Source organism: Abramis brama (assembly GCF_963993115.1).
Source record: "Abramis brama genome assembly, chromosome: 7".
NCBI classification, from domain to species: Eukaryota; Metazoa; Chordata; class Actinopteri; order Cypriniformes; family Leuciscidae; genus Abramis; species Abramis brama.
This window is the reverse complement of record NC_139969.1, coordinates 11,026,001-11,049,899: the sequence shown is the minus strand read 5'-3', so window position 1 is coordinate 11,049,899 and position 23,899 is coordinate 11,026,001. Positions and strand designations below refer to the sequence as shown.

The 23,899-nt window shown below is 37.9% G+C and overlaps 2 protein-coding genes across 2 annotated transcripts in view; one reads left to right on the top strand and one right to left on the bottom strand.

The window, feature by feature from the left end:
• The first annotated feature begins 290 nt into the window (after positions 1 to 290).
• marchf11 (membrane-associated ring finger (C3HC4) 11) lies at positions 291 to 5,936 on the top strand. The gene is made up of 4 exons (XM_084119309.1): positions 291 to 781; positions 2,950 to 3,105; positions 4,342 to 4,534; positions 5,503 to 5,936. The coding sequence occupies exons 1-4, from the start codon at positions 431 to 433 to the stop codon at positions 5,811 to 5,813; spliced, it is 1,011 nt and encodes a 336-aa protein (XP_083975435.1). The 5' UTR covers positions 291 to 430; the 3' UTR covers positions 5,814 to 5,936.
• Positions 5,937 to 7,718: 1,782 nt separating this feature from the next.
• Positions 7,719 to 23,899, bottom strand: part of myo10 (myosin X) — a 45,493-nt gene continuing 29,312 nt past the window's right edge. The window contains exons 18-40 of the mRNA XM_084119279.1: positions 23,631 to 23,711; positions 20,920 to 21,044; positions 20,181 to 20,295; positions 19,690 to 19,796; positions 19,363 to 19,587; positions 19,240 to 19,279; positions 18,160 to 19,077; positions 17,522 to 17,642; positions 16,873 to 17,116; positions 16,350 to 16,445; positions 16,132 to 16,225; positions 15,777 to 15,832; positions 15,111 to 15,253; positions 13,969 to 14,160; positions 13,714 to 13,871; positions 13,509 to 13,632; positions 12,676 to 12,976; positions 11,612 to 11,819; positions 11,376 to 11,512; positions 10,809 to 10,926; positions 9,885 to 10,340; positions 9,458 to 9,649; positions 7,719 to 8,434 (exon numbers count right to left, since the gene is read on the bottom strand). Coding sequence (XP_083975405.1) covers positions 8,333 to 8,434; positions 9,458 to 9,649; positions 9,885 to 10,340; positions 10,809 to 10,926; positions 11,376 to 11,512; positions 11,612 to 11,819; positions 12,676 to 12,976; positions 13,509 to 13,632; positions 13,714 to 13,871; positions 13,969 to 14,160; positions 15,111 to 15,253; positions 15,777 to 15,832; positions 16,132 to 16,225; positions 16,350 to 16,445; positions 16,873 to 17,116; positions 17,522 to 17,642; positions 18,160 to 19,077; positions 19,240 to 19,279; positions 19,363 to 19,587; positions 19,690 to 19,796; positions 20,181 to 20,295; positions 20,920 to 21,044; positions 23,631 to 23,711 — 4,353 coding nt within the window. The 3' untranslated portion in view covers positions 7,719 to 8,332. The remainder of the gene's footprint in view (positions 8,435 to 9,457; positions 9,650 to 9,884; positions 10,341 to 10,808; positions 10,927 to 11,375; positions 11,513 to 11,611; positions 11,820 to 12,675; positions 12,977 to 13,508; positions 13,633 to 13,713; positions 13,872 to 13,968; positions 14,161 to 15,110; positions 15,254 to 15,776; positions 15,833 to 16,131; positions 16,226 to 16,349; positions 16,446 to 16,872; positions 17,117 to 17,521; positions 17,643 to 18,159; positions 19,078 to 19,239; positions 19,280 to 19,362; positions 19,588 to 19,689; positions 19,797 to 20,180; positions 20,296 to 20,919; positions 21,045 to 23,630; positions 23,712 to 23,899) is intronic.

Here is a 23,899-nt window from a genome sequence, read left to right as displayed (position 1 = left end):
GAGCAGTTACCCAAACGACTTTCCCGCTGGAAACAACCTAGTCGCTCACATTTACTCGCCGTCTTAATATTCATTCACACTCTCAAACGGTGCTTTTGATTCTTCTGTGAAGGCTGGCTGTGTGGTTATGTGTGTTTCGTGCCTTCACTGCTCGGTGTTCCAGTACCGCGCCCGGATGGAAATGTGTCTTCCGGGGAAAAGCTGCTTTCAGCAAACGAGACACCGAGCACATCACGCCACACAGCCTGGACATCTGCAGCTTTCAACAGAAGCTTGTGCCTTTCTAAGAACGCAAGCGGTTTGAGGCGCAGATCTATGGCCAGACCTATGCGTCCCAGAGGGGAGAAGAGCCGTGGAAAATCTGATAGAGACCCGTAAAAGCTCAAACCTCGAATTTTGCTATTTCATTCTGATCTTAGTGCCGTCATTCATGGATGTGCACGCAGAGGCGGGTCCGTTGCACGTGCAGACGGTGGATGAGCCACCGGGAGGCGCCACCGTGACCGTGGATGCCGCACAGTTTCAGGTCCAAACGGTGCTGGGGATCGACGGGGAGTTCAGCGAGGATGACTTGCAGCTGGGCGCTGGAGCTCAAGCACCGCTGGCTGATCCGATCACAGAGATCGAGAACGAGGATGGTGCGTGTGCAGGGACGGACACACCGGGCGAGGACATCGCCGGGCAGAGCGCGGGGAAAACGGAAACAGTGGGCTCCAGTTGCAGCAACGAGAGCTGCATCCCGACCCCAGGCTGTCGGATCTGCTTTCAGGGAGCCGAGCAGGTGAAGTAGGGCCGTTCATTTCATCCGTCTGCGCTATTTAATGTAGGTCTGTGCATGTTTATATGCGTCACACCGACGTTTTTGGTTGTTCCAGGATTGTGCGCCATTCAGAATTGAATTGAGAATGCCCTAAATTCCCTAAAGTTTGAATTAAAGTAGTAAATGAAAAAGAAGTTTAGCAGTTGCTTTTCCAGAGCGACTTATGAGTAACACCACAAGTAATTTGACAAAAGAGTCAACCAACATTAGTAGCCTAGTGCAAAATAAAGGTGTAATAAATAAATAAATAAATAGTAATAAATAAATAAATATATATATATATATATATATAAATATATACATACTTATATATATATATACATACATACTGTATATATATATATATATATATATATATATATATATATATATATATAAATATATACATACTTATATATATATATACATACATACTGTATATATATATATATATATATATATATATATATATGTGTGAAAATATCAGTTCACATTTCCAAACATTCCTTTTGCAATTAATTGCAATAATCCAGTGATATTTTTGTATGCACAAGGAGTCTGACAACAGCCGGTGCTCCACACAGAGATCTAATCTCACATCATCAAGTCAGTCTGGGATTACATGAAGAAACAGACTAAAAACTGAGACAGACTAAATCCAGAAGAATTGTGGCAATGTCTCCAAGACAATAAAAAAAAAAAAAAAACCCTGCAAAGCTACAGTTCTGTGAAAAGTTTTAGGCACTTGTGCTAAAATGCTGTATAGTGAGGGTGCTTTAAAAAACCCCGTCATAAATAGATTTTATCAATTAACTTCTATTAACTAAATCAAATCAATATTTGGTGTGACCACTCTGCGTTTAAAACGGCTTTTGTCCAGGTATACTTGCATATAGTTTTTCAGGTAGCTTTGCAGGAAGGTTTCTTCACGCATCTTGGAGACGGTGCCACAGTTCTTCTGGATTTAGTCTGTCTCAGTGTTTAGTCTGTTTCTTCATGTAATCCCAGACGGACTTGATGTGAAATTAGATCTCCGTGTGGAGCATACCTGCTGTTGTCAGACTCCTTGTGCATACAAAAATATCACTGGATTATTGCAATTAATGGCAAAAGGAATGTTTGGAAATGTAAACTGATATTTCCTGCTGACACACTACAGCAAAATAAATAAATAACTGGCTTAAAACCTTTGTGTGTGTGTGTGTGTGTGTGTGTGTGTGTGTGTGTGTGTGTGAAAATACTAACGTGCCTATAAGACTTTTGCGCAGTAATGTGTGTGTGTATATATATATATATATATATATATATATATATATATATATATATATTAACTTTTGTGGACAGGGTGGATGAGCAGTTTCCCAGAATGCACTACCTGTGTTGAAACTCAGAACTGAATTACAATTCAGTAAATTCCTTTTCCTATCATTCCAATTCAATTTCAGTTTCAACTGTTGATGTGTGGCCAATGCAATTCAAATACAAGCTAATATATTACAGCAGAGCCAGTTCTTGATGTCCCATCCTGATGTTGTCCTACACAGGTAACAACATAGCAATTCATAAATACTGCACATCCAGCTGCTGACAAGTGTTAGGACAGTCTCAGTAATATAAACATTGTAAACATCTTTTTAATTTATTATGGGCCTACATAATTCATGAAATTATTAGAATATCGGAAACCTCAGTGATTCGTAATGCTTTAAACAGACAGTGTTGGTGGTGTGTGTGTGTGTGTTGGTGAGATCCATTAGAAAATGTGCTGCTCCATTCATGTCTAATGCTCTTCACTTCCTGCAGCTAATGTGCTTCCTCGAGGCGCCTTGTGTTTGTGTGTGTGCGAAAGTGTTCCACTTTGTTTCAGACTCATTACAGTTCCGAATGAGGATGTTTCTGAAATAATTCATGAATGCACAGATGAATCATTTCCCATCCACTCACTGAGATGAAGCTCTGTCAATGTGTATAGTGTTTCATTCACTCAAGATGTTCTCCTCATTTAGAGGAAACAGCTCATCTTCACCATTGTTCATGGCTCCACAAACTCATCTTCAAAGGCACACAATAAAACAGCCATCAATCATCTGTGTTTTATCATTGTGTGTTTTGATTGGCTGATTGTGTGTGTTGGCTGTGATTGGCTGCAGGGGGAGCTGCTGAGCCCGTGCCGCTGTGCTGGTTCTGTTCGACATGCCCATCAGCAGTGTCTGCTCAAGTGGATCAGTGAGAAGGGCTCCTGGAGCTGTGAACTCTGCAACTACAGATTCAACATCCTGCCTATACATATCAAACCACCACAACAGGTAAACACACACACAGGGATTTATAATATAGGAGTGTCTATTTACACTACCTCCGCCCACTGACGTCTGGCGGCAAAATTATGGAAGACGCTAGATTAGGCGTGTGGCAGAAAGCTTTGATTGAAATCGACCCGAGTTCGAGTGCCAAACTTGTTCTTCTCCCTTTTCCCATCACATATCAGATTGGAAAGGCATTTATTTTCAATAAAAAGGAAGAAAATATTTATAAGTATAAAAAGCATCTAACTACTATTTACACTTATTGCAAAGAAAATACTGCTATTTTCACATAGTGTAAACAGAATCTATTGCTATTTAAACAAACAGTGTAAATAGTGTGTTTTAATAGTGTAATAGTATTGCTAAGAAAATATGCTATTTCACTAGTGTAAATAGCATCTATTTATGCTGCCTTATGATATATTGGTCAGGACTTTACTTTTTTAGTTGACAAATTAAAGAATCGCTCAATTGTTATTCAGATGTGCTTTAATTTCCATTTGATGATGTCACTCTAATTGTGATTCTAATTGTATTTCTGCCATTAGAAATGTTATTCGAGTCGTAAACATGTTCAAAAAACATAACATATAATGAATAACGTAAGTCTTGCAAAAGTGTATATCACTGTAATTATTCCTGGTTCATTTTGAATCAAAAATTGATTCATGGTTCAGTAATGGCTCTGAACAATTTACTTACTGATTCAAATGACTAAAGGCCTGTTCACACCAAGAACAATAACTATAAAGATACTGACATTAACAGCCAACATTACTATAAGCTTGTGGTGCAGTAATATCATCTGCCGCTTTACTTGCTGGAGCTCTTTGAAGTCGAATGGATTGTGATTGGCTGTCAATGTTTTTATTGTTCGTCAGCTGGAAATAAGATTTTCAAAAAGTGATTCCTTAGTGTAATTGTCATTATAGTTGTGGTGTGAACTTCACTATTCTTATAGAATTAGATCTATTATTAAAACTTTATTGTTATAATTATCGTCCTTGATGTGAACGCCGCTTAATGAGCGAGTTCACAGTGGTTTTGTGATTCATTTTGACTGATTCGGTAAAACAAACCAGTCATTTGTTCATGAATTGGACAACACGGCTTGTGCTGTCGCCAATGCCGACTAGATTCTAAATAATAATAATAAAAATATATATTTTTGTCACATTTGTGTTTATATTAGTTGCAGTCTGGAGCTCTGACCGCTGTGTTTGTATGTTTTGCCAGTGGCAGACTGTCACCATGACTCTGGTGGAGAAGGTTCAGGTCATTGCAGTGATGCTGGGTGGCATCTTCCTATTGGCCAGTGTGTCATGGCTGCTGTGGTCAGCATTGAGTCCAGAGGCGCTATGGCAACGGAGTGACATCCTGTTCCAGATCTGCTATGGCATGTATGCAGTCATGGACCTTGTGTGTATTGGTGAGACACTAATAGATACACTCAAACCACATTAGTCCTATACAAAGCCCTTTTCTCAAGCTAATATATGCTGATTTTGCGAGTGCATGTCCATTTAGCTATGGCTGACAAATCGAAAATAATCTAAAAAAAAGTAGGGCTGGGTTGACCATGTCGATTAATCGATTTTAATCAATCTTCATTGTGATAAACCGATATTGATTCAAAATCCCAAGGTCTTTTAGTCTATTTTAGTTGATGCATCAACAAAACATCAAAAGTTATTTTAAGCGTGCCTCCCATCCAATAATTACAATAAGCTTTGTTACTTTTGAAATGAAACTCAGCTTCAAGTTCAAATTCTGTCAATTGTATCATGAAATTCAAACAATAAATACCATTTTGGCGCTCTTTAGTTATAGCAGTTATACAACTTACTGAAATATATCATGACTCATGTAATCCCTCAATCACGGTTTCAACCGTGGAAAGATGTTAGTAAAACCAGCTTGTAAACAATGTCACGTTACATTCAATGTCCATAACTCAATATTATTTAGCTAGAAAAAAACTTGAGAGAAGAGCATTTTTATTTTTTATTATTCATATTTTTTACTTATCCTGTTAGTGATATTTAGGCCCGGTTTCACAGACAGGGCTTAGATTAAGCCAGGATTAGGCCTTTAGTTCAATTATATATTTGTTAAAATATAAAAGCCGCCTTATGTGCACTTTAAATGTTTGTATACAACACTTATGAATTTTGATTATTATATCTAAAAATAAATAATTTAATTTAATAGTTTTGTCTTGTTTAGTCGCAGCTTTAGTTCAGTTCTTTTTTTTCCTCAAGCAAATTTGACGTACTGTACTATATATATACAAATTAATCCACATCGAATCGCATTAAAATCAGAATCAAATCATGAAATCTGTCAATAACCAGCCCTACTAAAAAATGTGTGTTTCCATGTGCATTTGTGTTTCAGGTCTGATTGTTCATGAAGGTGGTGCTGTGTACAATGTGCTCATGCGCTGGCGGGCCGTTAATCTCTTCTGGGATGTCCATAACTACGATAAAAGCCGAGACCTGGAGACCACACACAGCCTTCACCGCAACCTGTGGCTGCCTCTGACACACACACACACAGTCTCCAACGCACACTCACAAACCACCCGACTGGAGTCATCACCTCGATGCCCCCTCCACCTCTTCTCCATGTGCCTGAATGTGACCTCTGACCCCTCCCCACAAGAGCAAAGCTCAGGCGAGCATGTCGTCAGGGTCACGTCAGTTTGACATGATGTTAACTCTTTCAGGGACCAATCCACTCTCCCTGCACCATCCTGTTGTGGGAGGGGCTAACCAGTGGGAGGGGCCTCAGTGTTGGGAGGAGCCTTACTTGAAAAGCACTTTAGAAGTAACGCAAACTGATTTAAATGATATATTGAATTATTACTTCGAGCCTGGAGTTCTGGATCAGCCTTTGAGCATCGAAGTAAGACTACAAAGCACACACAGACTTAAAATTATAATGCACACAAAATGTATTACTGCTGTTAGACAAATGAATGTTTCTTTTAAACTAACCTTTTTTGTTCAGGTTTTCAATTACCATACTGATAAACTAGTGGCAGTCGCATGGAACTTTCAAACTGGTTGTGAAGCAGCCATTACTCCCGTTATTCACCATGGTAAAATATATCCACACAAAACAAACGAGTGCTGATACATTTGAAAGAAATTCATGGTAGTTTTTCTAGGGCTAATCAAAGTAATCAATTATGTAATGATTATAAAATAATTATTTATAACTACCCATTTTACAAAAAGAGTGTTTAAAGAATAACATTTTAGTACAAAAATATTGGTAATTCTTACCTCATGGTTCCAGTTTTGTTTAGCATACATCATATCCAGTCACGCGGTCATATACAGTCTAGCTGCAAATGTTCAAATACTAAATCAAAAAAGCTGCGATAACATTGATTTCACGAGGAAGAGAAACGGGATATCAAAAAAGAAATCATTCAAATAAAATACCCAAAAACGACATGCTTTTATCAAAAACGACATACAGTAGAGAAGCATAAGCAATGCTACATAAACAGTGCTAACAATAATCATATACTGCACAATGCCAGGTTTATTAGAAAGCTAGATTAGGGAACAAGCTAGAGCATAGGAGCTCATTGCATTACATTGGGTTTTATTTTATTTTTTTCAGAAATGTGAGTAGTGTTTGCTTGTGTAAAACATGGCACCACAATGCTAGGCTGTTGTGGGCGGTTGCATATGATATAGATGCAAAAGTTCAAATATTTCAACACAAGCTTAAATCGGATCCAAAAATTCTGCAGCACCCATACTACTCTCCATTGGAAATGAATGATGGTCTGTTGTTTGTCAGAGATAGTAAAAAAAAAAAAAAAAGTACATTGATTTCACAAGGAAGTAGTGGAGAAACCAAGGGATTTCAAAAGTTCAAGGAAGAAGTTTGAGAAAACGTTAACTTTGTAGGCATATGATCTGTGTCAATATGACATTCATATAAGTGAGTCCAGCTCTCATTTTACTCTATTCCCACATGATTTTAAATGACCCTCTGAAAGATCTTACACATTGTCATCTGCCAATGCTTAAGTGCCCTACATCTCATGTTGTGTGTATTAAAGCAAAAAACTAAATAGACTGACTTTGGACTATTAGTCTAGACTCATGCAAAATTCATTAAGTAATGGGGTTGGTGGTTAGATATTGCAGTAAACTGTGATGCTGGTAATGTGCCCTTAAGAAACCAAACCCTGGCTGAGTGATTTCAGAAGCTACTTGAGACAGATATACATGTTGTAAGGAGTGTAATAATTACAAATGTATGTTTTTAACATCATAAGCACATTGAAAGCCTTCTTAAAACATCTTAAAAGAAGTCTATGTAAAAAATGCAAATACATTCTGCAGATTTTCACGCAAAATCAGCACTGAAAATACTAAAAAGTCTGCTGATTCCATCTGGGCACGTTGTACTTCAGCTCTGGAAACTTGACCAGCGTTCATGATTTGGTGCTAACTGATAAGCATAGTCAACAAAAGATCTCATTCAGAGGTCTCAGAGGCATTCAAAGTGTTAAATGAGAGAATTTTCTGATGGTTCTGCGCTGCAAAGAGGGAACGTGGATGAACATTTTAATGAATGTAAGAGTCTTTGAATTTTGTTATATTTATTGCCTATAAACTAATGCACAGTAAAGATACAAAATGAGAAAGATTTTCCTGTTGTTTTAGTATTTTTATAGGCTTAGAGTAGAAAAATAATAGGACCAGAGGGAGGAAAATCCAATAGTATAATCACAATCTTGCAGTTCAACAGAAAAGGTTTATAAAATATACAGCTCCTCAGAATTATATAATATACAATATAAACATTGCACATATAAAACAGACTTAAAGGAGAATCTGTGTGTGTTTGCATATCTGTGTTTGTGTTTTTTTAAAGGCACTGGATTGAGTGCTGCTTATTTCGGGGACTGGACTTTCTGCCTGCAGAATTCCAAAGAAATGCAACTGGACTTGATTTAAAATGTAAATACAACATAAAATATGCGGTCTGATGAACAGACATGTACATGTGGCACAGTTTTAAGCACAACAGAATGTGTGTGGAACATGATAGTGTCTGTTGTGAAAGTGTCTCTGTCTTTGGTTCTTTTGCACTCAGCATTGAAGGGTCGCTCTTTTTTTTTTTTTGTGATTAAACATTTTGCTGACGTTTATCCTCAAAGGCACATATAGGAAAAGAGTTTGTCAGGAATGAGAGATCACCAGTTGCTGCCGTGGCTGCTGATGGATTGACAAGTGCTGAAACGTTTCTTCACTATTAGACTGATGTAAGCCTTCATGAGCTTTGCAATGTCCATCACCTACAGAGACAATCAAATAGAGGAAACCAGTGTTATTTTAATATCATTGATAAATTATTATAGTTTTTTATTAATATTCTGACACTTTTATTTTACTTTTGTTAAATAGTAATTTTGTTGTTTTTATTTGTTTTCTTTAAATATTCAAGTTATACTAAATGAGAAATAAAATGAAATAATTAATGTTAACTTTTAATGAATGTCAGTTAACATTTATTTTATTTCCTTTATTTATTTTAAAGGTTTTGATTAAACTAAAACATGGTTATTCAGGCCTTCATAATGACAATAAAATGATGTAAATGTGAGGAGTGTTTTCCTGTGAAAAACTTGCTATCACAATGCTGGTGTGTATGGGTGGTTGTTAAGTGGCAATGGTGGACAGTAATGAGGCATTATTACTCTAATACTGTACTTTTTCAAGTATCTAGAATGGTGAGAGAACATTGTGCTTGGTACGTTTTTCCTCTTCAAACCAGACTTAGGTCTTTAGCCGACAAAGTTTAAATCCCGTAGATTTAATTGGCTAGCGCTTCTCATAATGTTTACGCATTAGGTCAGTAGCCAGAGAGTAGGCTTTCTTTTGCGGCTGTTCGACCACATGATCATCTACACTACGAATTTATGTATTTATCCTCGTCCACTTGTGATCTGATCGACCAAAACTAAAACTATAAACAGGGCCTTTGAGATATGATAGTGATATCAGATCCATGATGAATCATCATGACCCGCTTTTCTTTATCAATCGACCTGCTGAACTCGTTCAAAAACCACACTAAATTATTCATTCATGAATGGACTGATTTGATTGCTGCAATTCTCAAGCTAAGAACTAAAAACTGATGAGTTACATGTTTGAATCGTTCAGAGTGAGTGTTGAGTTAACAACTCACAGAATAAATTGGGTTTAACTCAAGTGATCCTTAAATGTGTGGAAGATTTGACCGATGAAGCGATAATTAAGTTACTATAAATGACAAATGTGTTGTGTATTGTAGAAGCATGGGAAACACTTTGTACCATGATAGTGTTGAAGAGCAGCTCCCGTCCCTCCACGCTGATCTTGTAGATGTTAGGCTGCGGTGCACCAAAGGACAGAATGACCTCGTAGAGAAACACCTCCAGAGGCCACGCCTCCCCACGCTTGTACACGCACACCCCCTTACGACTCACGCCCAACCACAGCTCTCCAGGATACACACCGTCGACACACTGACGCAAATATAGAAAATATAGTCAGCAACACTCCTGGCTGATTATGTGAGTGTCAGTGTACTGGTTTGACCTACATAAAATTCTTATATTGTAATGTGTATTCAGGTTTCAGGCCACGCCCCCTACATTATGAGGACACCCCAATGTACACATACTAAATGACTTTTTATTAAAAATGCTGAAAGTTTTCTGTGATGGGTAGGTGTACCAACATGTGTGTGTGTGTTCTCACCTCCACATCAAAGAGGGTGGAGCCATATCCCTGCCATTCCTTGATTAGACCCATGTACTTTTTCATGGCTTGGTCCTGTTCCATCCCCTGCAGTTTACGCCATTTCTCCACCAAACAGCTTCTCAGCCCCGCCTTCTCGTCTTGCAGCCACGCCTCTATGGCCCCAGGCTCCTCCCCTTGGCGCTGTCGCCCCAGTGACCCTCGGAAGCTCCGCCTCAGTGTGCCTTCCAGGAAACTACCTCTCTTTCTTTCTGTGGATGGTGTGGCAGATGCAAAGCACCGTGCGGACTGCTGTACTCGAGCACGCAGACGGGCCATGGGGAACACCTGCTCCAACTCAGGCAAGACACTCTGCGTAGAGTAGTCTCCCAGCAAATACTGCAGCCGAAGAGCAGCCAGAAACTGCAAAGTCTCTTCTGGGGCAGGATACTGACCCCTAATGACAGCTTCATGAGCCTGTGAGAGAGAGAGAGAGAGAGAGAGAGAGAGAGAGAGAGAGAGAGAGAGAGAGAGATTGAAATCGCATTTGTGAAACATTTACAGTGAAGAAATTGCCGTTTTTGGCTTGAACGTCAATAGATTTATTATTAAAAAACTGTACATGAATGATTGAGTGTGTATTCGTGCGTGACCAACAGAATAGAAGACAACGTTATGACACATGATCTTAAAAAATCTGGCACTGTAGATCTGAGATTCTGAAAACAGTGAGACAATGCATTTGTTTGCATGTGCACATAGACCAAAAATCAGGCCATATATCGACTTTTAAAGCCCCTTTTTTTGTAATGACTACACAATGCTTTCAGCTGCCACATTAATGTAATTTTCTCTGCAATTTTTTGTAAATGTGATTAAATAATAAGTGATTGGCAGCCCTGTTATTTATGTGTTTTAAGGCCAGATATTAAACTGAAATCAGACCTGCTCAAACATGAATGCAAACTCCACACTGTCAGCAGGAACGCTCTCAGGTTCTGAGAAACAGAAAAGCTTGAAATAAAACTTCCAGCTCTCTCCTTCCTGTTCTTTATCTGCCAACCTGAATGAGAGAAATATAGAGAGTGAATGAATAACATCACAACATTTTTTCCCACATAATGAAAACAACAATAAAATGTGCTTTTAACAATGATTTTTTGGTAATATTATGCATAAAATCTTCTTATAGTACCCGACAGAAATCACACCAGCTGATTAACAACCCACTCTTTTTTCAGCCAATCAGAAAACACTCTCTGCCTCATGAATTTATGTTTGCTCAAATGTCTTTATAGGGCAGAGGTTTAAATCCTTTTATAGCACCTTTAAATCATTTTACATCAGATTAAGTGTTCTATATGGATGGTTTTAATAGTATACAGTTTGTATTAATTAAAAAAAAAGAATATATAATTTATATTGATATATAATATATATAAAAATGTATTTAAATATAAAAATGTAAATAAATATAAAATTGTAAGGTATCTGATTCAAGGTGAGACTCACTTCTCAAACTTAGCGAGGACGTCAGCCACCACAGTCCTGCTCTCTATGGCTCGGTCTGTGATGTCATTATGTTCAAACAAAGCGAACATGTTCTTACAGTCGTCCATGGAGAGACCCTTCAGCAGCTTCTCAACCACCTAGACACACACACACACACACACACACACACATATATAGTTACTGTGGGTCTGAAGCTCACATGTATATGTGTGTGGATGTGTTTTTGTGTTGTGTACCTCTCCTGCAGTTGTGTGTGAGTTAATGGTGATTTTGCAGGACCCTCCACCATGGCAGTAAACTGTCGATGTCATTTCCTGTCTGCTCAGTATGGCCCTCAGCTCCTCCTGTGAAGGAACGTATTCGCGGCCACGCACGTGCCGCAAGGCGTCTTGGGAGAATACAGCATAGCGTTCCATCTCAGTGCCTGGGTACAGCTCTCGTGTCCTGAGTAGAAAATCAGTCACAATTTATTTTTTATTTATTAAGACAAAACAATATAAAATTTTCATATATTACTCAACTATTTATTGGTTATTATAGTATTGGCCCGAATTTTAATATCCTATCCTATTTGAGGTCTGACTTATTTAATTATTTGATCAGACTGCCAAAGTTTTACACAAATTAAAAATGCAAAATAACAGTATTTATTTCCACTTAATTTGACACCATTCACCGAATGAAACATGCAATGTAATGAAGTCATGTGACAATGTTGTGGACTACTGTTCGATTTCAGATTTATTGTTTCTGTTTCACATACTATTTTTATAAAATGGCCTGCAATAAATAGTATATACACTACTGATAAAAGTTTGGGGTCAGGAAGATTTTTTTATATTTTTTAAAGAAATCTCTTGTGCTCACCAGGCCTGCATTTATTTGATCAAAACTCAAGTAAAAACAGTAATACTGTGAAATAAAATACCTGTTTTCTATGTTAATATAATTTAAAATGTAATTTATTCCTGTTATGCAAAGCTGAATTTTCAGCATCATTACTCCAGTCTTCAGTGTCACATGATCCTTCAGAAATCATTCTAATATGCTAATTTGGTGCTCAAGAAACATATCTTATTATCAATTTTATTTTACCATGATACATTTTTCAGGATTCTTTAATGAATAGAAAGTTCTTTAACATTATAAAGGATCAATTTAATGCATCTTGCTACTGAATGGTAGTGTACTGTGCAGTAAGTAAGTATTGATCTTAAATTATCTAATTGATCTCCTTTTTAACCCTATGGCATTTTGACAAGACAAAATACTCCAAACACAAGGCCACATGCTCACTCACCTTTTCAAGTGAAATTTCAGGTATTTGAGAACACTTCTGGAGGCGGGGCTAAATGTGCAGCACATGCAGGCTATGACTCGCCAGCCACTAATGTGTGCGGGGCCAGCAGGCTTCGGGTGGTGTGCTGTCTGTTTGATGAGCTGGCAGAAGAGCTCGTCTCTTAGGGGTCGTAGGTCATGCGCCGTCTGCAGGAGCCCCTGGATGTGAGGGATGGGACTGGCTTCGGCCTCAAGCTGATGAAGAACATTGAAGATCTTGAGGGCCTCAGCCTGCAGCGTGCCGTAATTTCTCCCTTTGTCAGCTAAAAACATGAGTGATTATTAGAACATATATGTCAAGTCACATTTATTTATTTAGCGCTTTATGCAATACAGACTATTTTCAAAGCAGCTTCACAGTAATAAACTAACAAAAAAAAATAACAGTGTCAATGTTGCAAAGTTCAATCATTTTGAAACAACCTCAATTTCAGCTAAAATACAACTCTACAGAAGACAGTGTCAATGTTGATTCAATTCAGTTCAATAACAGTGTGAATGTTCATTAGTTATGAATCAAACTCAGTTCAACTATAAAAAAGCTCTACAGAAGATAATAGTGACATTATTCAGCTAAAGTTAGTTCAATGTTGATTTAGTTCAGCTCAATAAGTGTTCAAGTTGCAGAGTTCATCAATAATGAAAAAAATAATAATTTATTCAGCTATAAAGCAGCTCTGCAGAAGACAATTATCATTATCTAGCTCAAATTAGTTCAAGTTTTGTTCTCATCCAGTACAAATTGATAATAATACTCAATATTAAGTGCATTTTAAATGTGTGTGTTTCACTCACAGCTGTGCTGTGCATCTCCATAGGGTAAAGGCAGGAGGGCAGTATGTAGAGGGTGGTGTGTGTAACGCAGTATTGGGTTCCTCTTGTAGATCTGCTCCACCACTTCTGAATTCAGACAGTTCTCCTGAAAACAAACAATAACAACAGCATTTCAATAAAATTATGTTAAAAAACATAAACGCATATGCACTTGTGTGCGTGTTACCTTAATGTCCTGTATAAGTTGCTGTGTGTGTGTATCCATGAGCGGTTTGCTGTCGATGCAGGTCTGTACAGCGCTGGCCCATCGACTAGCCTCCGTCTGCAGCTTAGAGTACAGCCTGTATGAATGCTTACGACCAAACACGCTCACGTTCCAGTAGCCTAGAAGCACACAAATATAGTATAGAGTCTGATGAAGATGTAAATGTTTGTTGGTATACTCTACTGTTTATGTGCATGCATGTGTGTGTGTGTTTACCGGTCTCTTTGAAGACTCTCTCATCGGGAACGATCACGGAGCAGAGGCTGTTAAGCACTAAAGAGCCCAGTTTAAGAGCGTTTCTCTCTGAGCTTTTATAATAATCCACAGAATTGTGAGTCAGCACAAACCAGCGCTTCTTCAGCTTAAGATTCCCACGACTGCTGCCCCGAATCTCTTTATACAACCAACCTGGAAACCAAAACAGAGAAACAGACAGAGAGAGATTTGACATATTTTCACATATTTTAAAATTCAGTTTGAAGTTGAAGGCATCCTGACATGGTGGTGTTGATTTGAAAGTGAACATTATAACATGTAATTGTGGTCTAAGCCATCTTTTCTCTTCACTCTTTATTTGTCCAAACACTAAATAACCATCTTCAAAAATGAACCATCAAGTATGTAATACATATTATGTTTAATTCAAATTAATTAATATAATTAATGTTCCTTCCATATCAAATCAATTAGGGTCATTCCGTGTGTCAACTCAACTAGAGGTGCCCGGCTCAAATTTTTTATTTTGTTCATATTTTTTTCTTAAGAAAGACAAACATAAATCGTAATATTATAAATCAAAATATGAATCCACTATTTTGTAGGATATCTTTAATACAGACATGCAAACTTTGGGGGAAAAAACACAAAAAGTGCTTTTCCCATTTTGAATGTGAAATGTCACCATTGGCATATAATGCAACAAGGATTGCTTAAGTCAGTAGATTTTACTAATAGGCGAATGTGAAAAGTCATTTTCGCCCACCTGTAATTTGGATCCAAATCTCAGGTGAAAATTATCATTTTGACCCCCCTCCACAAAATAGTGGATTACTCGGTAAATACACATCCATTGCATTTATTAATTTGGTTGATTTGGCATGACCCAATAATTAATTTGTATATTAAGCATTCCAAAAGGCATACAATGTGTCAAATTCTTAAATAATCAGAATAAAAAATACAATCCTGTTATTATCAAACAAAACACCTATAAAGTTTTTCATTCATCCAGGTTTACTCTGATTCTATGATTGACTAGGAAGAGTGATGAAACATCCCCATACAATGAGAAATAACTAATGTACAAATAATCTACAGACAATTCATTAACAACTGAGCCAACAGAGGTGACCTCTCACCCCTGATGATGAACTCCTGTCCTTGCACACGTGTGTCTCCTTTCGTGCGTTGGAGCAACGTAATCCAGTGATGCATTTCTTCTGCTGACTCAGCCATGCAATGTAGAACACGATGGGCAGTAATTATAACGAAGGCATTTGGCCTGGATAGAGAGAAAATGCAAAAACCTTTTAAATATTTTATTGTCTACATGATAACACAACTGTATTGTTTTTCTCAGAGAAAAAATAAAAATGTTATTGTGAAATTAGGTCATTTCATTTTGCAGATGCCTTTAAAGCGCAAAGCTTTATTACAAATGAGGAACATTGCAAACTGTGATAGAGTCAACAATATACAGTACAAAAAAAAAATGAGAATGCGACTAAAATAAAAGTCACAATGTGAAATATAAATTCATAATTACAAAATGTTGCAACTGAGAAAGTCACAAATGTTAGATATAAAGCCGCAATTATAAGAAATTAGTTTTAAAAAATAAATGAAAAATTAGTATATAATATAATAATATAAGATATATTATATATAATGTAAAATAATAGCAATATTTAAAGAAAGGTCAATAATACAAGTGCAGATCACCAATCCACTAAACTGCAAACTTTAAAACTAAAGTTTTTGTTTCAAATGCAACAAGACAGATAGAGGACAGTGTGTGTGTTTACCTTTCTGGGTTGTCAGATGCACATACAGAATCAATCATTCCCACATCCAATGTGCCCTATGAAAAACACAAACATATTTTCTAAATATCTTATGAATTGTCTCCAAATTTGTGCGTGGTCCTGGTAAACCCTATGTTGTGATGACCAAATTTATCCAAAAAGACAGTAATACCTAGTGGGGACAATTTTTTTGGTCCCGATAAGGAAAATAATAAATTATGTTTTCTGAAAATGTAAACATCCAGAGAGATTTCTGTGAGGGTTGTGTTTAGCATTAATGGATAGATTATACAGTTTGTACAGAATAAAAATCATAAAACGTGTGTGTGTGTGTGTGTGTGTGTCTAATACTTACCACAGCATTCTGAGGATTTGCTTGCTCATCATGCATCTCTCGAATTTCCTGTTCTGTCGACATGTGCACCTGACTTAACACGCTAAACCAATGACTGCACACAACACACAGAAAATAATTAAAAACCTCAATTCGATGGTTTTACATATTTACTAAGTAAACAACATCAAGGCTTAAAGCATGCAGGATTAAAAAACACAAAAAATAACCACACTAACCTGGAATCCTCTGCAGTTTCTGCAACAAGGTGGTATGTTCTTCCTGGCATAACAATGTCAATCCCATTCTCCTTCCCTGTTACATCAATAATCTCTCTAATAAAACAACACAAAAAGAACAGGTCAAGTCACCTTCATTTATATAGAGCTTCATACATTACAGATCGTTTCAAAGCAGCTTTACAGTTACAAACAGGAAAGTAATGATCAATGATGCAAACAGAATTAAACATTTGCTGTAAAGCAGCTCTAAAAAATACAACAGTGTTCAGCTGTTCACAATTCAGCTGAAGCCAGTTCAGTGTAGATTCGAGAGAAAAATAAATAAACAAATACATTTTGTTGTCTTTTTGCGGTATTTGTATTTGTATGTGCTATTAGTATTTTTGATTGATAGGTTAAGCCCTTTAAAAGTGTCAAGAATAAGAGGCAACAGAGAATGACCATAGCTCTCCAGATCTAGTGTCACACTGATCGTGACTGAACCTGAAACCTTTGTGTACTGAACTTCCTGAGGTCTTACTTAGCTTCGTGCATGTCCAGCATGCCTTTCATCCGCTCCTCTGTGTCGTTCTCGTAGTAGATGAGTTTGCTCTGTCGCAGGACGAACCAGCGGCGTCTCCAGTTGCGTCGAGATAGTGTTGAGGATCCTCCGCCCTTCTTCAGCAGCCAGCCCTGTTTGAGAGCCTCTTGTCTGCTTCTGAACCACAGAAATGTTTCATCCTTGAGCACACACCAGCGACGCTTCCAGGCGTTCAACAGGCCACCTGCAACACACATCCAGGCACATTCAAGCTATTAAAAGTGATAAAATCTGTCTCTTCCAAGCAAATTAAATTTTTGTCCTAATCAGATACGGCTGCCACAAATAGTTATGGTTAAGATTTTCTAATGAGTTGCGCTGGGTAGCCCCGCCCACTGAAATCTGATTGGTCAAAATCCTGCTCCACAAACATTAAACAATTTTAGAGTAAATTGAAACTTAAATTTCCAAAAAAGTATCAAGTTATCAAGTACAAAACTAAGTCTGAATGGAGTTTGAGCCTTTAAGTTACCTTCAGAAATATTTGGAAAAGAAGAAAAAGTGATTTAAATGTCATTACACTGTCTTGCAAGCATGTAATTAAACAAACATAATAAAGTGTTGAGAGAAGAGTTGGTAGGCTATTTACCTTTAATATAAAGGAAGCTGTGGAAGTAGGGGAGAGTAACACAACTATAGACAGAATCCCGTCTGTAAGATGATTCATCGTCGGTATCAAACCTTTCAAAGTCATCTTCACTGTCCTCAAACTGATGGAAAAAAACAGGGATACACAATCAGCAATTACATGTAAACATGCATTAACAGCACATGCTTTTAAAGTCATGAAATTACATTCACAACTCTTTTTCCTTCAGTAATGTTAAGTATGCAACCATTCAAAAGTTTGGGGTGAGTAAGATTCTTTACCATGAGATTTAATTAATGAAAACACAGAATTTTAGAATGATAGAAACAGTAATATTGGGAAATATTATTACAATTTAAAATAACTTTTTTCTATTTATTTTCAAATGTAATTTATTCTTATGATGGAAAGCTGAATTACAGCAGCCATTACTTCAGTCTTCAGTGTCACATGATCCTTCAGAAATCATTCTAATATGTTGATTTGGTTTGGATTCTTTGATAAACGGAATTTCATGCATTTCATATCCCCATTAACTGACATCAGACCACCGTGAACATGCAAATGTGTTGTTAAATGACAATAATGTTTGGGAAATCTGATTCATCAACCATGCAGAATGTGTATGCAAAACTCACTGAAGATTGTGGCCCGTCTGAGCTGAAGCGGTACGCCCCGGAGCTGACACTGGTGCTGGTTGCAAAGGAGCTGCGATGGTCACGTGACCAGTGGTCATTGTGAGGTGGGAGGCTGGGAGGTCGCATGATGAGGCCTCCATCATAATCATCTGCATCATAATCTGAATCTTCATCGGGAGGGATTAGCTCCGCCTCTTCTTCCTGAACAGCGTGAGAGTAGGTGGAGCCACTGCTTGAGGGTGGAGCATGGTAGGCTGAGGGCATGATGATAAGTGGGGCTAAGGGCGGGGGCATACGGTCATTAGCATAAGGATCCTCCTCAGAGGAATCATCGCTGGTGCGGATTCCACTGGTGCGCTGGCCGTCGGAGTGGCCGTGCTCGCTGGGATTAGGCGAGTCTTTAAACCCATCATCCACTCCCAGACCTTCATCCACCTCATCTTCCTCACCTCTGGCTACCCCCTGCTGTGAGCCACTGGATCCCCCCAGCGAGCTCTCGATGTTACGCACGCACTCGTCGATCTCATCGAAGTTGAGCGATGTGAGGAACTGCTGCGCAGCCTTGCAGGCCTCTTCTTCCAGCCTGCGCAGCTCCTGATCACGCAGCCACTGCAGACGATGCAACGAATGCGTGGTTAGACTCTGCTCCTGAGCCTCTTTCTGTCGCCGCAGGCCTTCAATTTCACGCTCCAAACGCAAGATCTCCTCCACCTGTGATGCCTGGTTTGTTTCTCCTTCGAACACCTCGTCAAACACCTGCTCCGCCAGTGATTTCTCTGCTACTGGGCTCTCAGGAGGGTCATTCTCAAATAGGCTACTCTCTGGTACAATACTGTTCACTGGTGTGGTACTCTCAGGTAATAAACTTTGAATCTGCTCATTTTTCATTTCTTCCTTTATTCTTCGAGCCTCCTCTGCCTGCATAGAAAAGACTGCGTTACCCAACAAGCAATATAAACAGAATGTCACTTGAGTTGGTTGTGTTTTGAATTCTGCTTTAAAACAAAACTAAAAACTAAAGTGGTGGATGGATGGATGGATGGATGGATAGATAGATCTTGATAGAGTTTTTCCACTAACCGCTTGTGCCAGGAGCTCCAATTCCATGCACTGTCTCTCTCTGACAAATAAGCATCACAAGAAGATCAGAAACTAACATTATAAACACAAACATAGGTATAATAATACAGGCTATTGTCCCACCTCTCTAGTGCCTCCTGTTCTTCTCTTTGTCTCCTTTCCTCTTCTTCCCTCTTCCTCTTCTCCTCTAGAAGGTGAATGTAGAGCCGTCGTGCCCTTTGCCCTCTGAGCCTCTTCTGTAGGGTGATGGTGGCCCAGCGCATGGTCTGGAAACGCCGGCGCCAAAACAGTGCACGGTAGTTTTTCTGAATGACAACAATGCACTGCAACAGCCGCCTGTATTGCAACCTATAACCAGCAGAGGGCAGAGAGAGAAACAGAGGGAGTACATTAGATTTGACACCAAGCGTGAGTAAGTTTATGTGCATTTGCATGTGTAAGTGTGTTTACCGTGCTCTATAACCCAATATATGAGCTTGGATAATTGAAGCCGCTTTGAGCACTTCTGTTTCTCTTTGTTTCTCTAACCGCAGCTCCAAACTCTCTCTCATAAACACCTACAAAAATACAACCAATGAAAAGCCATCATTTACACCAGATAAAACCAGTATAAAACCAATAAATTATTAGGTTTAGATCCAAGCATCTTTCAAACTGCTTCACTTTCACAAAAGCTTGCACCAAATTTTTCCAATTGCTTATGCACTACCCTATTCAGTATTCTTGATAGCTGATGCATTAAAAAAATCAATGGAAACATTTTAGGTTAAAATTTACATGAATGGAGAGAATGGGAGGGCGTATATCTTAGGTTACCTGTTAACTTGGGTTGAGACAGTTAGCAAAGTGATGATTAAATTGTGTTGTGAAGAACTTTCCAAAAGTATTTTCTGTCAGCTATCAACACAGTCACACATTTCAAAGAACATGATGTTTCTCACCTTGGTTTTTCCCAGCTGCCATTCAGCACTGCTGTTGTCATAGATCTGCAGCAGAAGGAAGCACCGCCCCTTGATGTCATCTGATAAAGCCAAGCCCCTCATCAACACATAGTATCTGGCAAAAACAAAATAAAACAGTGATTGAACTGTCCTGCAAAGGTGGTTCACAATAAAGTCAGTTAACACTGTGAATCCTTTTATTTTCATGGGGACAGAACAATGCAAAATTATGATACATTGTGTGACCAAAAATTGGGAACGGTTTTGTTGCACATCCACCTGTGAGTATTTTAGACAAATCCAATTCCGCACATATCAAACTGACCGGTCTCTTTCCACAGCCTAAAAATGGATCTTACTTTTATACGCCACTATTGCATTCAACTCTGTGTCCATGTATCCACTATATGATTACCATTCAAAGATGCAGGAAATGCAGTAAAAACAGAAAGCAAGCAGTAATAGCACAATGTTAATTCTGGGTGTTAAACAGCGTGGGTTTTGTGAATAAGACGCATTCTATTAAAAGTGTTATTTGCATAGAAAGGAGGACTGTTTGGACTGAAAAGAATGACAATGGCTTCATTTAACTATGCCTAAAGAGGTGTCGGAAAACCTTAAACTTTAAATAAAAATCCCCTTTGCATTTTCATTTGATAAAAATGATGAAATGGAACATTTTCAGAATTAATCATTTTTCAGTAGGAATATGCGAGTTTATAGTTTTTGGGACACAAACCTGGAACAGAAATCATTGAACGTTCTCCTGACTGGAAACCCAGAACGTCTGATTTTAACCGTCTCCAACATCCCAGAATATCTCAGCTGGTTGAGGACTACAGACTGCTCAAACTGATCGGGCATCTGCGAAAGAGAGTGACAGAGACATTTTAACAATTTAAAATCACCACATTTGCTCCATTTAAAAAAGTGTTTCAGTTTCAGACAAGTTATAGGTCATAAATCTAAATTAGCTAAATTAATTCCGCTTTCAAATATAGACTGGTTGAGTTTTGAGTGGATTCATTCTTCAAACACACTAAGTGGGCCATCATCACCCCCTCTCCCCCTGACCTCCGACCCTGTGTGGGGGTGAGGTCGGAAACGGGGCGCTGTGATCCCCGCTTCTAAATGTCATCTCTGTGGAAGGAGGAATGAACCAGAAGGTCTGGCGAATGAAAGTGAGATGAAGAGATGAGTGGTGAATGAGCACTGTGAGAGGAAGGTCACTACCAACACACACACTCACACACACACTCACACTCACACAATCATTCATTATAGTTAGAGGCACATTAACATACTGATACATGCAGCACAAGTCACAGAAAGCAGACAGGATCAATGTCAGAGTACTTCATGGGGGGAGGGACAAAGTCTCTCTTTAATTGTCTCCCAGCAAAACAAATGCTAGCTACATATTACAAATATTAAAAGGATAGTTCACTCAAAACTGACAATTCTGTCATCATTTACTCATCATCATATTGTTCCAAAACCTGTATGACTTTCTTTCTAAAGTGGAACACAAAAGAAGAAATTCTGATAAATGTATCAGTGTTTTTGTACATACAATGAAAGTTATTTTGGACCACAATGACTTTTATTGTATTTATTTTATTGTATTATTCAAAATATCTATGTTCTACAGAAGAAAGAAAGTCACAGGTTTGGAACGACACAAGTAAATGATGACAGAATTGTCATTTTTTGGGTGAACTATCCCTTTAGGAATCAAACCATGAGAACATAGCGAACAGTTTTCATAAATCTGTTCTTTAATAAGCAAAAGCTTCTTAATTATCCAACAGGTAAACAGATAGACAGCAGTCAGACATCTGGAAAAACTCTCAGCATCTGTCTAAACACCACTGTATCAGTTCTTTTCTTCTACATCAACAATGTAACTGGCTACTGGCTAAACGTTTAGTTTAATAATATATAAACTCGTCTCTTACTGTACAGAAAAGTGTCCTTTCTCATCCTGTGACCGTCGGCAGCTCAGAGTGAGTGTATGTTCACAACAAGCCAGAGATCAACTGGTCAGCTCACACACATACACACCCCCCAACCCCTCAGCTCTCATTCACACACTGCTGGTTACCATGGAAATCAGACCCATGCTGGGCTAATTTGTGCTCAAGGGGGGAGGGGGGTGTTGGAGGGAAATGCATTGTGGGTAAAAAAGGGGCAGAAGCCACCCCAGCTGTTTACATTCAAATAAAGTGGGGGGACAGTGGATAGAGAGACATAGACATACAGCTGAAGTGAACTTGACAAAAAGACAGACATACAGACAAACATATAATGTCATACATAATTGTACATTAAAATTAATTAATTCATTCATTGGCTGTTTATACTAAGCTATTTTTAGAGAAGAATATTTTAATTTGTAATTAATTTTAAATATTTAGATAAATAGAAAACAGATAAATTAATAGTTGCCATATATTTTTTGTAAATTAGATAATTTAATAAAAATATATAAATTTTAGTTAATCATTTAATTGTTTTTACTATATTAAGTCAAGCCAAATTTAGAGAAAAAGAAGAAAGAAAAATTCAAATTCAAATCTAGTCAAAGTTTTTGGTGACAAAAAAAAGAAAAGAAAATTGACATCTGTTTGATTTCACTTGTATTTTCTTGAGGAATGATTTTTAAATATTGAATTTTGGATATAAGCAGACAAACATGTTACACATGAGTAGCTGTAAATTATTTAGTTTTATTAAGTCATCATGTTAGTGTTAACTGTTATAATAAATATTCTACATTATTAATTATTACATTATTTGTTAGCTTTCTCTTTTGCTTTTTTATATTTTATATATACTATATACTTGTGCCTTCTGCACGAGGCAACTGCATATTGATTTACTTCAGCATAGATTTGTTTATGCCCGATCTGAAAGCGACAGTAGAATGGAACAGAATTGATGTGTCCCATTAACACATCAATTCTGCACTGACCTCAAACAACTGAACAAAGAGGTACTACCAAACACAAAACACACATGTAGTCTGACATCTGCTGTAGAGTTAATAGGCAGTCTGCTGAATGGCCTCGGGTCCAATGCAGTCGGAATAGAAAAGTGTGCAGAGCATGTGTGTGTGTCTCTCAAAGGAGTCTTAAATCTTCACACTGAGTTTATGATCTCCCTCTGTCACTACTGAATGAAAACACAAAGAGATATACAGCCATACACAGAATCGCCATCTGATAGTGTGTGTGTGTCTAATTGGTGTGTTTGTATTAGATGTCTGCACTTGAACCCGGCCCATAAACGTGACCAGATCCGACTGGCATTCTCAAAATAAACAAAACAACTCTGAAGTGATAATCTAAATTAATTTCAAACCTGAACCCAACATAAACCTAATGTTATACAAACTGACACAAAGTAGAAGACATGTAATGTTCATATGTTTGTGTCTGTGACACATACCTTGCTATTGTTGGGTTTAATGCAGCGTACAAAGAATGGATTGGAGGCACTAAGGGTGGACATCAGGGAGTGCAATGAATTCTGGGTAGATAGAAATAAATCATCTGTTACAAATTGTTTAAAACATTGTATACCAAATGCACTTACTGGGGGTTTCACAGACAAGGCTTAAGCTAGTCCTGGACTAAAATGCATGTTTTAGCTGTTTTAACTGAAAGCAACTTACTCTGACATTTCTTAAAATATGTCAGTGCTACTGTTGTGTCTCA